At 36.4% G+C, this 15,988-nt stretch overlaps 1 protein-coding gene across 2 annotated transcripts in view; it reads right to left on the bottom strand.

Moving 5' to 3' along the window:
• Positions 1 to 15,988, bottom strand: part of ALCAM (activated leukocyte cell adhesion molecule) — a 206,288-nt gene that overhangs the window by 10,345 nt on the left and 179,955 nt on the right. The window contains exons 10-14 of one of the 2 annotated variants that reach the window (XM_061134378.1): positions 14,043 to 14,178; positions 13,802 to 13,939; positions 10,635 to 10,763; positions 8,737 to 8,775; positions 8,330 to 8,447 (exon numbers count right to left, since the gene is read on the bottom strand). In XM_061134378.1, the coding sequence (XP_060990361.1) occupies positions 8,330 to 8,447; positions 8,737 to 8,775; positions 10,635 to 10,763; positions 13,802 to 13,939; positions 14,043 to 14,178 (560 nt within the window). The remainder of the gene's footprint in view (positions 1 to 8,329; positions 8,448 to 8,736; positions 8,776 to 10,634; positions 10,764 to 13,801; positions 13,940 to 14,042; positions 14,179 to 15,988) is intronic. The other variant, XM_061134379.1, reaches the window with a different exon arrangement.

The following is a 15,988-nucleotide window of genomic DNA, read 5'->3' as shown; positions in this document are numbered from 1 at the left end:
TAAGATTTACTTGAAGTTTTTATGAATTTCTGCATTTTGGTTACTGAGAGTCTGCTCTCTCTAACTGGGGAAAAACTCTAGAACTTACTCTGATTATTTTTGGGCTCAGTTTTGAGATTGATGTGGTAAAAATAAATATAATTTTATGGATGTGTCTTTTTTAATTTGTGGAAATTTTAGAGGTGTGAAAGCATTACACAGGTTAGAAATCCATCTACTACTGGAAGAGAACAAAAATTTATTTAAACCATTCTTTTGAGCAATATTTTCAGTCAATATATTTTTCTAAGTTGATTGATTTAAGGAAGGAGGTTAAGGCATTTATAAAGAATGAGCATTTCGGTTAAAATACAAATTATTACAGTTACTTGTCTGAAGAGTTATGCATCAGTCAGCTTTTTTATAATTTTTAAATGAGATGAAATTTAAATAATAGAATAACAAATTAATATTGGAAGAAGCTCTGGAGGTAGCCCTCTAATCAGTAAAGTGGAGAGAAGAGTCTTAACCCTGGGGTTAGTAAACCTGGGTTCTCATCCTCATGTGCCAAGTCTGAGCTGCGAATCCTTAGACAAGTCCGTCCTCTCAAGATGTTTGCTCCTCTGTAAGTGGGGGAGCTGGTGTGAGGATCAATGCAGAGAGTATGTGAAAGTCCCCAGGAAGTGACAGGGACTCACAAAGCAATGGTGAGTCCTGGGTTGTTGCCCAGCCACATGGCTACCGAGTGGCCAGAGTTCAGTCCTCGCTCTCAACCACTCTTCTGTGTTATTTCTGTAAGTGCAGTCTTGCTAAGCATTCAAGTTGCTTTTAAGTAACATTTCAGAAGATTCTTTAACTTTTTTGTGAGATTTTCCCCAATACTATAAATTTGTTTCCAGATCTAAATGTGCCTTTGCTTTAGAGTTACTAAGAGATGGGAGAGAGATGTTACTAATGCTACAGTGGACATCATATTGCAGTATATAAAGGTATCAGAGCAATACGAGGTACACTTTAAATTTATTCAATGTTATACATCAACTATAGCTCAACTAACATAAATTTAAAAGGGGATAAAGGAGGTAGGAAAAGCGAAGGGGGTAGGAATGGCAGACATAGCCAATATATCATAATCTTGGAATGTGGTGTCATTGGAAAGGATACATAAAGTGCTCTAACAGAGTTGCACATTTGGAAAATAAAAATAATAGCCATGTATAATAATTCATACATGAAAGAGTTCATAGGACTTTAGGTTTTCCAAATGTAGGCATATGTATAACAAATTTAGAAACTGAGAGACAACACAAGGAGTTATTAATACTTCCCAGTTTAAAAGGGCATTTTCTATGATTTCCACTTTATAGCATGCCTGGAACACAGCACAGAAGGGCACCAGGATCACAGGTATTTAAGACTGGGACCCTGGCAGTGTGGAATTGCCACTCTCAGCAAACCGGCCATTGACACCTGTACAGGTAATCAGGGTCATAACCATGAGAATAGTTATTTTCTTTATTCTTTGGTCACAGCTCTCAGCAAAGTAAGCTTCCCCCTGGGCTAACCTTAATAAAGAGTTAGGAGAGGAGGACTCTAAGCCCCACATCTCAGAAGGACATTCGTCAGCAATTTCTGGGTTTGAAGAAGGAAAGAAAGAAAAATGGATAGTTGGACTTCTTAAAAGTTTTGATTTGATATCCTTAGCATTTTTTCAAATGACTCTCCAAAGAAACTCTCCACCAAAACAGTATATCCTAATATATTATATCCTAACACCAATATATATCCTAACTAACATATAGTTTGGATATCCTAACTAACATATATCCTAACATATGCTAATACAACACCAAATTATATCCTAACACTAATATCCTCAGTGAAAAATAGAAGATAGCCTTTCATTTGGGCAATAGCAAATATGGAAGCCACCATCATGTTAGTGGATCAGTGGATCAAAATAAACATAACAACACTGAGTATACATGAAAGCAGGATGCCACTGGCATGTATTCAGCATCATGGTTCAAAGCATTTCCTTTAGGTGGGTGATTTAGGCGTTTCCTTTAGGTGGGTAATGTGGTAACAGTATGGGCAGAGGCAGAAACTTGAGGAATAGGACTTCCCTTCACCTTTGAAACAATGATTTTAAAAAAACACATGAGATGAAAGAAATTAAGTGAAATGCATATATATATAGACAGGCTTCCCTGGTGGCTCAGTGGCAAAGAATTCACCTGCCAATACAGGAGATGCAGGTTTGATCCCTGGGTTGGAAAGAACCCCTGGAGAAGGAAATGGCAACCCACTCCAGTATTCTTGCCTGGAGAATCCCATGGACAGAGCAGCCTGGTGGGCTACAGTCCATGGGGTTGCAAAGAGACAGACAGGACTGAGTGAGTAAGCACACAGAGAGAGATAAAAACGGAAATTTTGATGCTATCTCCTTCCGCTGGAAAGGTTTCAGTCCACATGTAGTCGGAGAGAGCAGGGCCATGGACAGTTCTGCCCTTTTGAGTGGCCCTGACCTTGTGACTGACTGAATGGGGACTCCAGCATTCCCACATTATCTTATTTCTTCTTTGGTCTCTTCTATTATTTATGCTTTGACAGAATAACGTGGCATTGTCTTTTCTTCCTCTTTTGGCTGCCTGCCAGGCTATGGGGCAGCAGAGGAAAAAGAAGCCAAAACGTGGACTAGCTTAATGTCTAACGTAAAGCAAGAGGCCACGTCAGCTCTGCACTTGAAAGCACATCCTTCCACCCCTAGCACTACATAAAATGCCAGCAGGCAATTAAAGTCAGAGATGAGGTTTTAATTCCAAAGAAAGCCTTGTGAGGCAGCAAAATGTATTTGAAAGTTTATATGGGATACGGAATAAGATACTGCATACGCTAACTTGGGCAGGTAATATTCACTGAGCCTTAGATACTATGAAATATGTTTAATTCAACTTACCTCATTAAATTTTGAGGATTTCAGTTATGTAGTCATACACTAGGAAATTCACTCAAAATGTGCCATAAATGGTCCTTCAGCCCTGTGTTTTCAAGTCATTCAGCGGGGAGTCAATCTTTCCTTATGGGAACATTGATTTTAGAGAGAATATTGATTGAAAATAGAATTCAGTTAAAATTAAATTTCTTGCAAGATCCTCTTCCATATACTAAGAGATACTAATGAGAAGAGTTCTAGAAAGGTTTAATATAACCATATTTCTTAAAGTTTTGGGGTTAAATACTAGTCTTCTTTTGGAGAAGGCAATGGCACCCCACTCCAGTACTCTTGCCTGGAAAATCCCATGGATGGAGGAGCCTGGTAGGCTATAGTCCATGGGGTCGCTAAGAGTCGGACACGACTGAGCGACTTCACTTTCACTTTTCACTTTCATGCATTGGAGAAGGAAAAGGCAACCCACTCCAGTGTTCTTGCCTGGAGAATCCCAGGGACGGGGGAGCCTGGTGGGCTGCTGTCTATGGGGTCGCACAGAGTCGGACACGACTGAAGTGACTTAGCAGCAGAAACTAGTCTTCTTTAGTCTTTTGCCAATTTAGGACTGTCTGTTTTTTTCCCTAAGACAGTAGTAGAATAGTAAAGCATTATATAAGGCAGAACTGACAAATGATATTTGTGATTTTTAGACTTCCATATTGTCCTCATATTGTACAAAATTCATGAAAATAGTCATGAGTTCCACAGTTGCAAAAGATAAATCTCTTGGTAAATTTCCAAGATCCACATAACATGTATTTTGACATTATAAATGTCTGGTTGATGCTTACTTTTAGTTTAGTGATAAGAAGTATGGTGGTCAGGGGTCTCTTAAATGCAACCAATCAGGAAATTATGGTTTTAATACACTTCTGAATAAGCTTGTGGCTACATCATGCTGCCTTATATTTTTTCCTTTGTCTCTGACTCTCAATTTTTCAGTAGTTCTTGTACTATAAAAATGCAGGAGAGAAATTAGAACTCAAAAAGTAACGTTTAACTTCCTCCAGATATAAAAACAATGTTCAGAGAACATGAGGGAGTGAAATGGAGTAAATAGTTTTAAAAGTCTTTGAATTATCTCTAGGTCTAGGTCTTTATGTTTCCATGTTTCCTATTAAACATGGCTCAGATGGTAAAGAATCTGCCTGCAATGCAGGAGACTGGAGTTCAATCCCTGGGTCAGGGAGATCCCTTGGAGAAGGGAATGACTACCCACTCCAGTATTCTTGCCTGGAGAAGTCCATGGACAAAGCAGCCTGGTGGGCTACAGTTCATGGGGTTGCAAAGAGTTGAACATGGCTGAATGACTAATATTTTCACTTTTTTCACTCATTAAACAGCTAGATATGAACTGGGTTTAGTCAGTTAATACCTTTTGCCTGGAAATGACAGTTAGTACCCTGCATGCATAGGAAATGATGAGTCATCCATTCTCACTATCAAAATATCTCAAATTAAAAAAAAAATTCCAGTGAGAAGTTATATGAATCAAAACAGTAGAGGAAGCACGAATCCTTATTCTACAATGAACATACCACATCACAATGTCACACACAACTGCTAAGCATTTTCTGCTGCAGTTTTCCATATTTAAAATAGATACAAAAATATGTATCTCATATGAATGGAATGGGGAGTTCCTGTCTTTTGAGTAGTCACTAGGTATGCTGTACTCAAATTTTACTTGGGCATGGAAGATTGTTTTTCTCATTTCTCTCTCCACTGACATTAAATTGCCAAACCAAAAAACTAATATAATTGTTGCCACAAGTTGTTTGCAATAATGGGTGACTCACTAAGACTGTTGATGGTATCATTTCACAGGAGGGTAATCACAGAGGCATATTTCTTTAGGTATGTGAGAAAAAAGTCTGAACCATATCTTTATTATTAAATTCTCTCATATCCATATAAAATGGTGATGAATTAAGCTAAGCATAGATATGAAACTCTCATATTGACTTGTAATGGTGAGGTTACCTAGAAAAAAAGGAAGAAAACGGGGTACTGTGGACCCAAAAACAGATCTAAGAATTCTTAACCTGAAAGCTCTTGTTATGAATCTGCACTTACTCTGGGCATAAGTATCAACAATAACTCACACAGCAAAAATGCTTGCTTATCTCAGAGGGCAGTAGAAAGAACAGCTAGTCAGGAATGTGAAGCACTCTCTAGGAGAAGGAAATGGCACCCACTCCAGTATTCTTGCCTGGAAAACCCCAAGGATAGAGGCTGGCAGGCTACAGCCCATGGGGTCGCAAAGAGTAGGATACGACTGAATGAGCACAAATGTGAAGCACTTAGCAAATCTGAAGAGTTCTGCAAAGTCTTAATAAAAACACTTTGATGCTTGGGGTAAGAATTGCAATTTATTATTCTGATTACCAATAATATTGACTCTAGCAAAGTTGGTGCACTTTTCAATTAATAAAAGTTATTTAGACAAATGTTCAAGTCAGATGGTAAAATAAGCACTTAATTAAATGAAGTACTTCAAAAGAAATGCATGCAGTCTTAATCCTTAAACTAAAGACACTATGAAGCTAAATGTCCAGCCTTTATTTACCCATGATTTTAATTCTGGGTTATCATATGGTAATATCCAATGACATAACTTAAAACAGAACAACCTCCCTGCCCTTCACACACAATTTTTTTTTCCTATTCATAGAAAGACAAATAGGATATGATGAAATATTGGCAATCAGAGTATGATGATTAAGGACACTGGGGAATGCCATGAGTTTCACATTCATTTGATCATAATGTAGAAGACTGCTGTTTATTTTTCAGTGTAATTCCAGGATACAGAGAAATTTTATTTTTATTCTTTAAGAAGTAAAATTATTTTGAAGTGCCCTAAATAAAAATTACTTTCAGAAACCCTAAATAAATAAAACCAAAATACTCTAGAGGCCAAGTTGTTAGATTTGTGAGCACTTCATTGTAGATTATAAAGGAAGGATAAGATTTTGATAGTCAGGAAACTTAGACACATAGAAGGAGAATTTCTAATAAGATAGATACCGCCTCTGGGAAACTGCATTTCCTTTCTTCTACATGGTACAGACAGTCTTCTACACTTTCCATAGAAACCATGGGTACAAAGCAACAATGAAGAGTTTGTAGGTAAAATGTTCACTGAGGAAAAAACCCACATTTGTTATCAAGTGATAGTGTGGACTGTTCAAGAGAGAGGGCTGAAGTGCCAAGACGAGCAGTGGCTATGCCCTAGTGTGAGAGTGGACATGCATATCAACTACAGTACACAACAGGAATGTGTTTCTGCCTCTCTGAAGAGAGAGAAAGCAAGGCGTAATGAGAGAAAATAAGACCCAGGAATTAAACACAAAGATTCTAAAACACTACTGCCTTAAATAAAACATAATTCTGTCCCTTACAACTGTACGATCTTAAGCAAGCCTTATAACCATTCTCTGCCTTAGTTTTTTTCCAAAGTGAAATATGTATAATAAGATTATCTACTTCAGAGATGGACTGTGAGAACGAGGAAGAACTCAATTCATGCTCATATTATGTGAGTTTAAAAATTGTAAGCTACTACCTTCTTTTGATGGTAGATCTGTTCAAATATTACTTCACTGAAATTTGTATCTGTGAAGAGTAGAATCATGGATCTGATTGAGTCTGTTTTTTCTTTTGATTTTAAGTTAACTCTACCTGAGTTGTTGATAGGGGTTATATCAAAACATTAAGAAAATACAAAGTAAAGTCCAAAGTTGCCACAAGCTATACACATTCCCTTGTAAAATTCAGTTTCCTCATTTATAAGATACAGGGGTTTGAAACCCATGATTGAAACCAAGGGTATGCCACAGAATCACTAATGGAATTTTTATAAAATGCAATACAAGAACCCCATTTCTGCCCAATTGCATCTGAATCTAGGGTCAGAGTTAGGGCAATGAGGAGTGCTAGGCACGTGTGTACGTTAAGAATTTTCACTGTTAAAGGTGAAAGGAGTAAAAAAGCTGACTTAAAACTCAACATTCAGAAAACTAAGATCATGGCATCTGGTCCCATCACCCCGTGGCAAATAGAAGCGGAAAAAGTGGAAACACTGACAGATTTTATTTTCTTGGATTCCAAAATCACTGTGGATGGTGACTGCAACCATGAAATTAAAATACACTGTATCCTTGGAAGCAAAGCTATGGCAAACCTACACAGCATATTAAAAAGCAGAGATATCACTTTGCCAACAAAGGTCTGTATAGTCAAAGCTACGGCTTTTCCAATAGTCATGTACAGATGGGAGAGTTGGATCACAAAGAAGGTTGAGAGCTGAAGAATTGATGCTTTTGAACTGTGGTGTTGGCGAAGACTCTTGAGAGTCCCTTGGACTGCAAGGAGATTAAACTGGTCAATCCTAAAGGACATCAACCCTGAACATTCACTGAAAGGATTTGATGCTGAAGCTAAAGCTCCAACTGGGCCACCTGATGGAAAGAGCCAACTCACTGGAAAAGAACCTGATGCTTGAAAAGATTAAGGGCAGGAGAAGCACGACAGAGAATGAGATTGTTGAATGGCATTGCTGACTCAATGGACCTGAGTTTGAGCAAACTCCAGGAGATAGTGAAGGACAGGGAAGCCTGGCATGCTGCAGTCCATGTGGTCCAAAGAGTTGGACACAATTTGGTGACTGAACAACAACTATTAACTGGATTTTCATTATAAAAAATTATTAGATGATTTGTGAGGTTGACTCTATATGTATTATTGTATCATTCTAATAATATTTAATCTAAACACCATTTAGTCATTTTTAAAGTAATCTTATTACTTTAATCATTTTTTAAAAAATTCAACACAACATAATGATGACTTTTTCCATGAATTAGATCCTCCTATGAAAAAAAGTGACCTAACTAGAATCTAAGAGGAGTAGTGACAGCAAGACGGCTTGACCTCACCAACAATTTCACTGCTGGCCAGACCTGTCACTATAAAGACACCCGCTGTCCCCATGGGATGTACTAACCACTTTTAATTAATGTCCACAAACCTCAGTCAAACAGTTCAGAATGGCTGACTCCTAGGGACTATGTGCTTTTTAAAAATCTACCTATTGAGAAAAATAAGGTAATTCAATTCGGACTACTGACTGAGAAAAATAAGGGGACACATGTGAAATCACTCCAAGCCATGTCCCCAGTGTTGGTAATGTAGTCACGGTGAGCTGAAGGCAAAACATGATCAACCTGACTTTGGGCAATATGTCTTTCCTCTAAGAGAAACTTACATGCTCAGCTGAAATAAACATAATGAACACATTGAATTTTCTCCCTATGAAAGTCAATGAACAATGAAGATCTTTTTTCTTCAACTTACTTTGATTTCTTCATATATAGCCAATAGACGACACCAGCAACTAGGGCAGCGAGGAGGAGACCAACAACAATTCCCACAATTAGTTTTGCCTGGTCATTAACCTTTTCTTTGTTTTCATCTACAACAAAGAAGAAAAGCCCATGCAATTACAGACAATGCCAAGCATTTCTGAAAAGAAGTCAATCTAGTTATTATTTCTGATTAAAAATGACCAAGGCTCACTACTAAGAGTAACATGCAAACTTGTGCTTCTAAAGGATTAAAATTTTAGCATTCTTACTATCTTGTCTCATTTGCTATTTTAATTCAAATCAAAATGTGGCAGCTAGGAGAATTACTTATGCAATGACACTTCATAAATCTTGAGCAGATAGTCAAGGAAGAAGAGCCGGCAGCATAGTACCTACCACTTATCTCGTCTGCCTCATCGTGTTCTGGAATACTTACTGAAATGAAAAATGTTAATATGAAATTAAAAACAAAATTTGTTGATATATGAAAGTCACCTTTACCATTATAGTATGATGTAATAATACTCAAAGATAAAATATCTATTCTACAGCTGAGGGTAGAAAAATTTACATTTAATAAAGCTTGAACTTCCGTACAAAGAAATTCATCTTGTTTTAAGGAAAAGACAGTAGATAAAACTGCAAAGGTATTGGTCTACCATAGAAAACTTCACACCTGACAAGCTATAGTATTAATCTGAAATCCATATTAACTTTCCCACTATCTACCACCTTTTAATAGGACTTTATTTTTTAGGAGAAACAAGTTGCAATGAATGGAATCTACAGTGTAGTGTTTCTCAACTTCAATTTTCCTGCCTCAGTGGAGGAGAATTTATTTTCATACTCTAGTGTCAGAGATTTGCCACTTAGAGACATTTTCAAAGTGGTAGGGGTGGTGGTTAAAACTGGGGACATCTCAGAGGGGAAGGTGCAATATACGTGATGCTTGTAAAAGCCCTCCAGATGACTAACAGCACTATGATCTTGGCCCATTTAAGGGATTGTCACTGTGGTGGATTATCATTTAATATTAGACTAAATAAATATTTTTATTTATGGCTTGCATCAGAACTTTCATTGATGATTGTTAAAATGCAGATTCCTAGACCCTCCTCATACCTACTATATTGGAATTTTAGGAGGTGCTCATTGACTTTGAAAATGATGGTATTAAATGTTGATCAAACCACTGCAAGGTCTATAAAGCCACCGTTTAATGGGTTAGAATTAAAAAGAGAGACTTGTGTTCAGGAAGAAAGGATAACTTCTCTTTTAGGTAGGACAGATCAATACTCACTGAATTGAATTCAGAGAAGTCAATGCTCCTATTTTAGAGTTAAATTCATTTGGTTCTTTTCTCCTGTCAATCCAAAAGGCTTTTATGTTCCAGTCATATTCTGTTAAGGGCCATTATCTTTAGAAAATTATTTTCTCCTAGCTTCAGCTAATTCCTAGCCAGGATATCTCTATCTTGCTAAAATCACATAAAGGATTCCAGCTGACTGAGGAATGAAAGTCTGCAGAGTCAGTTAGTATCCTGTCCGGATCTGAATCTCAATCTAGGCCAGCCCTGATTTAAGACTAACACAGCAAAATAAAGAATTATAGAATCGAAGATGATAGATAACTTCAAATTAAATAAAGAAGCAGATATTGGTATGTACCCATTACCTTGATTTCAGCATTGACAGATTTTTTTCACTTTCTCTGAGATTATCTCATTTGTTTGATTTTTAACCTATGATTCAAATATGATATTCAAATGCATCAATTTTTGAAACTAAACTTTTGGATTCCTGATACCAGTTTTACTACCAATTTGCTGAATGACTTTAAGCATGTGGCATTCCTTTGCAAAATAAGAATAGGATAAATACCACAAAGAATTGAAATGCAAAATAATAGATTAAAGGGAATTAAAAATTTACCAAATTTAAAACTGTTAGAGAAATGTTTTCAGGTAATCTTTGAATCATCTGTACTCTGAACACAAAACATGGATTAAATAAGAGCAACACAGTCCTTATCCTTTGTTGATCTTGGAAATATTCCTGTACAAGATAAAGTCTCTGATCCATAAAACATGAAATGATTTAACTGTCAAGACAAGGATTGTAAAGAATGGACACCAGGGAAAAAAAAAAAAAGAATCTTATGATGATGATACCAAATGCAAAATAAATAAAACTTACCATAATGCAGTACAGGAAGATGGAATTGAAGATTTTAAACTAATGAAGAATAACTTCAAATTTTCTTACTTTTTTTAATGCCAGAAAGGAAATACTCACTAGCAGAGACATTCAAGGAGTTTACTGTTCTCTCCAGCTGGTTTTCTGCTGTGCAAGTTAATGTAACATTCTCTTCAGGGGAAATGATAATTTTACTATAATACCTGCCATTGATATATGGAGATTCCTCTGTCTGGAAAAAGAAAAGGAAAATGGCTTTAGAAATGGAAATGAATTAAAAACATAGGAAAGGGTAACACTGAATGGAACAAGATAGGTGTGGTACTCTGCGGCATTATCTGGCATGCAAGGGTATTTGTAAGTTCATAGATGAGACGAGGTCAGGTTTCTAACTACATCAGACAGGAAAAAGAATAGTGAATCCATACTTGGATTTCTCTTTATGTTTCTATTATTAATTTAAATAATTAAACTAACTAAGCTCTTCTTTTTCAATAGATGTCTCAAGTTAGTCTATATTTGGTATGATAGTACCTATCTCAAAATAATTAATTAGTGATTAACTCATCACCAGTTTTCTCCTAATAAACATATGAGTTTAATTCTATTTGTAAACTATGTCCTCAGTTAGCAGAGCATGAAACCCTTAATCCCAGGGTGATGGGTGCATGCCCTGAGTTGGGTAGTTGCTCTCCTATGTTTAGGGCTTCCCTGGAGGCTCAGCAGTAAAGAATCTGCCTGGAATGCAGGAGATGTATGCAGGAAATGTGGGTTCAATCCCTGGATCAGGACGATCCCATGGAGAAGGAAATGGCAATCCACTCCAGTATTCTTGCCTATATTCTTGCCTGGGCAATCTCAAGGACAGAGGAGCCTGGTGGACTACAGTCTGCAAAAGAGTTGGACATGACTTGTCGACTAAACAACAAAACTGTCATTCCCCTCCACTATAATACTGAATTCTTTTATTTTAAACCATGATACGTACGTGCATATGTATGTATGGTTTTCTCATGGGAAAACTAGACTCTCTTTCTCTCTCTCTCAATTTTATTGAGTTAAATACAGAGAATGGGTTCTTTTTCAGTGACTGGTGATGAGGGTAACCACTGCTATTTAATTTCTTCAAACATAAGAGACAATCCACACTACTCTCTTCCGTAAGAGGATTCTCAGTCCAACCCCATTAAAGCAAGCATGTACTTGCATTGTTTTCTGAGACATATTATACACACCACGTCCTCTAGTCCTCTATTGCTCTATATTTGCTTCCTCCTCAACTGCATTGTAAAGGCCTTGAGGACAGGAGAGAGCTTCATGATTAGAGATATCGTGGAGTCCCTGGGATAGGGGTGGGACAGAGGTACCAGTAGTTGTAAAATAGTAGATTCACCATATGATGGAGGAGGGAACAAATAAAAAAAAATTATGGCTGGATCAGCACAAGCCTAGGACAAGAAAAATAACATATCACCTAGTGGGCCAGAATCAATCCTTCTCCTTGACAATGAAGAATGGAATTATTACTTTTATTCTCATAGTAAGTTCACCTGCTATTTTTTCCAATTCCCACTAGTATTTTTCATATGACTTTCTCACTGGACTTTTCTCATATGACTTTTAAAATTTTTATTATTTTTATCTCTACAAAATGCATTTGCTTATTTCTAGGTTGACCTTTTAAATCTTTGTGTCTTTTTCTTCATTAAGCACTTATCTGATAATTTTTTTATTTTTTATGTTTGCATTACACCAAAACAAAAGGTCTTTTTGCTGTAATTATTATTAAATTGAACTAGAGAGCCAAAAAAAAAAAAGAATAGAGTAGAATAGAAACAGTCATTTTTGATGCTAAAAAAGAGATCTAAACATTGTCAGCAATTCAGGTCTTTATTCTGAAATCAAGAGCTTCTTTGTCATCCTCAGGCATGTTCTCTTACTTGTGTGTCCCATCACATGTAACCAAGTCAGGAAGCATTTGCTTGTGTCCACTCCTTTAGGGACATTCCATACCTGAGTTATGCAAATAAACATGCATCACCCATAGTTGAAAGAGCCAAAATTCACCATGTTCTGCAAAACTAGACTATATAAGCTGGACCAGTAGCCCACCTTCAATAGACAGAGAAAGAGCGGACACTGTAAATTACAATTCTGGTTTATGCAAGCCTTCTCAGATTTCAAGAGTCGAAAGCTGGGAAAGAGGCAACACAGATGACTCAAATAATCAAATGGCTCATGTGGGTATTCCTGAGGAATCCTTAAGGGGCTCCACTGAAGAGAGGGACATGAAGACTGTCGCAGAGAGAATGGAATTAAACAATATGTCAGTAACCCAAGCTGACTGGCAATTTAATGGGATTACAGCTCTGAACAGTTTGTGATAAGCTGGATTCTCATATTTTTTTGTCAAAGAGAAAATTATTGGTAGTGTTCATACATTCTTGGCCTTTTACTACTGCAAACTAAAATGGTGAGACAAAGGTACAAATATTACTGTTTGGTTTACATACACGTTTGTTCAGCAAAAATCTTCCTAGATACTATATATTTAGCTAGCCTTACTTTGGCCCCAGTACACACAGATCAGACCATATGTTCACAGTGACTATGTTCTTCACCATTCTCCAGGGTAGAATATCAAGAAGAAATAACCCATAATGTGCATAAAAGTAAGCAAAGTGTAAGTGAGGCCACTTATACTAAGAGGTGGAAGTTCAGGATGTAGGTAAATATATACCTTAATGTTTTAATCACCCAAATTTCAGGAATTAGTGACCATGGGATATTACCTAATTTATACATTTTTAAAATTTATTTTTAATTGGAGGATAATTGCTTTACAATGCTGTGTTGGTGGCTGTGGTACAACAATGTGAATCAGCCACAAGCGTACATATATCCCCCCACTTGAGGCTTCCTCCCACCTATGACACCCCTCCAGGTCATCACAGAGCACCCTATGCTATATAGCAGCTTCCCATGAGCTATCTATTTTATACATGGTCATATACATATGTCAACACTACTCTCAATTTGTCCAGATACTGACCACAACAAAGTAAGTCTTCCATACACCATGACCCTAGGATTTTAAATTTCTCCTTGAGCTATGGTCTTCCTTTGGGAAAATTAGGAAGTTAGCAAAAGCTTCCTCTGAGGACATACTGTGAATTTCGTGTTGATAATAAGTTAGATTACAGTTTAGGTACCTAAATAAAACCACACACTGGACCAAGTACAGTACACAACAAGAAGACAAATACTTGCTTGGTTTATGACACTTCCACTGCCAGTAATTGTCCACTGTATAGCTGGCTTTGGAAAACCTTCCACATGGCAGATTATTGTTTTAGACAGTCCACTAGGGTCAGTTTTCTTTGTCATTTTGATTTGAGGTTTTCCTAAAAATATTACAATTAAAATAAGATGTTGAACTGAGATCATAAAAGGAACAGATTAAATTCTCAAAGAAAATTCTGAATTGGTGCTCATGTATTTTATTACCTTCTACAATCAGAGTCAACGACTCTCTTTTCTTTAATCCTTCAACCTCTTGCAGAGCAGTTTCACAGACATAGTTTCCAGCATCCTGGTAATGGAGACTAGAAAATGATGGGCTAGATCGAAGCTTGATGTTATCCTGATTAAATAAAAAGTTAATTATGTCACATGGCACAATTATAACTCTCCATGTATTTATTATACAGTAATAAACACTGAAATTATTCTTCTGGGCCTAATGAAAATGAAAACTTCTTTTCTTAACTTCAAATGTTTTCACAAATAGATTTCCTTTTTCCTCTGTACTTTTGGAGTTAGACAAATCAGAGTTTTATTTCAGACTCTTCCATTTACTGAATTTATATTTGGAACAAGTTCATAAACTTCTGAGATTCAGCTTCCTTACTTGTAAATAGGGTAGTAATCTTACCATATTAAAGACAATTATCAAGGCATGGAATCTATTACAGAACAATTAAGACAAAAATGTCTTTTAAAGAAAAATTTTAAATGGCTTACTATACTAAAATTTCTATGAACAAAGGAAATGCAACATTTAACTTCGAAAATAATTTGATATCAGAAAATAATACTATTTACCAGGAATTGAAATGCTCCTAAGGCAACTAAACACAATCTTAAGATTATATGGTCTTTGTACACTATAATTTTTTTTCCATTTCCATCAACTAACCAATAGCCAGGCAATATTGATCAGCACTACTGATATGAGTTATTCAATCGACAACAGTGACTGCAGCTTATGAGGAAACTGGTTTAACCAAGTAAACTTAGCTTCTCTAGTTCTGAGTAAAACACACCATGAGAGTTCATATACTAAAAACCTATCAAGCCCCTTGACCATTAACTGCCATAACACATCATGCTAAGTATTCAGTCTATGGAGTGACATTTTAACTATGTGAGCAAATAAAATGTTGTGATGAGGCTGTGTTTAAGAGAAAACAAAATAATAAACTGAGTTTTAAGAGTTAAGATAACAAGTAACAGAGGATCTGGCATGAAAAGAGATAAAAAACCAATAGAAAATAATTTACATTTTCATCTAAAAGAAACTGGAGCAGTATATTTCCCACAACTTTTTACAAACATAATTCTTGTCAACCCCTATTTTAAGTGGTTTGATGTGTTTTTGTCAACTCATTACTGGATAAGTGCTTCTGCTACATGTCACATTACAGGAATAAACAGATGGGGTGTTTAGATATACTAGTTAAGGATTTGAGTGGAGGGAACCTAGTAACAACCTTTCCTTTTGTTAATAAAGAAAGAAAGTGAATGTGAAGTCGCTCAGTTGTGTCTGACTCTTTGTGACCCCATGGACTATAACCTACCAGGCTCCTCCATCCATGGGATTTTCCACGCAAGAGCACTGGAGTGGGTTGTCATTTCCTTCTTCAAGGGATCTTCCCGACACAGGGATCAAACCCAGGTCTCCCACATTGTAGGCAGCCGCTTTACCATCTGAGCCACCAGGGAAGTCCTGATGATAACCTTATCTTTGTTGATAACCTTTGTTAATAACCTTATCTCAAATCACCAATTTCCAATGCTACTGATCTCACTCTAAAAAGATAACAGCAATGCTTGGGTCTCCAGATAATAACCTACATTTCAGATTATAACAAGAACATAAGCACTCAGGACAACATATTAAAAAGCAGAGACTTTTAAATATGTCTTTAATAATAATAATAATGTCTTTAATAATACTTTGATGACAAAGGTTTGCTGACAAATACTTTGCTGAAAAAGATAACAGCAATGCTTGGGTTCCCAGATAATGACCTATATTTCAGATGATAAGAAGAACACAAGCACTCAGGACAGCATATTAAAAAGCAGAGACTTTTAAATATGTCTTTAATAATAATAATAATGTTTTCAATAATACTTTGCTGACAAAGGTCCATCTAGTCAAAGCTAGT

The sequence above is a fragment of the Dama dama genome, chromosome 31 (genome assembly GCF_033118175.1).
Source record: "Dama dama isolate Ldn47 chromosome 31, ASM3311817v1, whole genome shotgun sequence".
Lineage (NCBI taxonomy): Eukaryota > Metazoa > Chordata > Mammalia > Artiodactyla > Cervidae > Dama > Dama dama.
The sequence above is the reverse complement of the archived record's forward strand: the minus strand, read 5'-3'. Positions and strand labels throughout refer to the sequence as shown.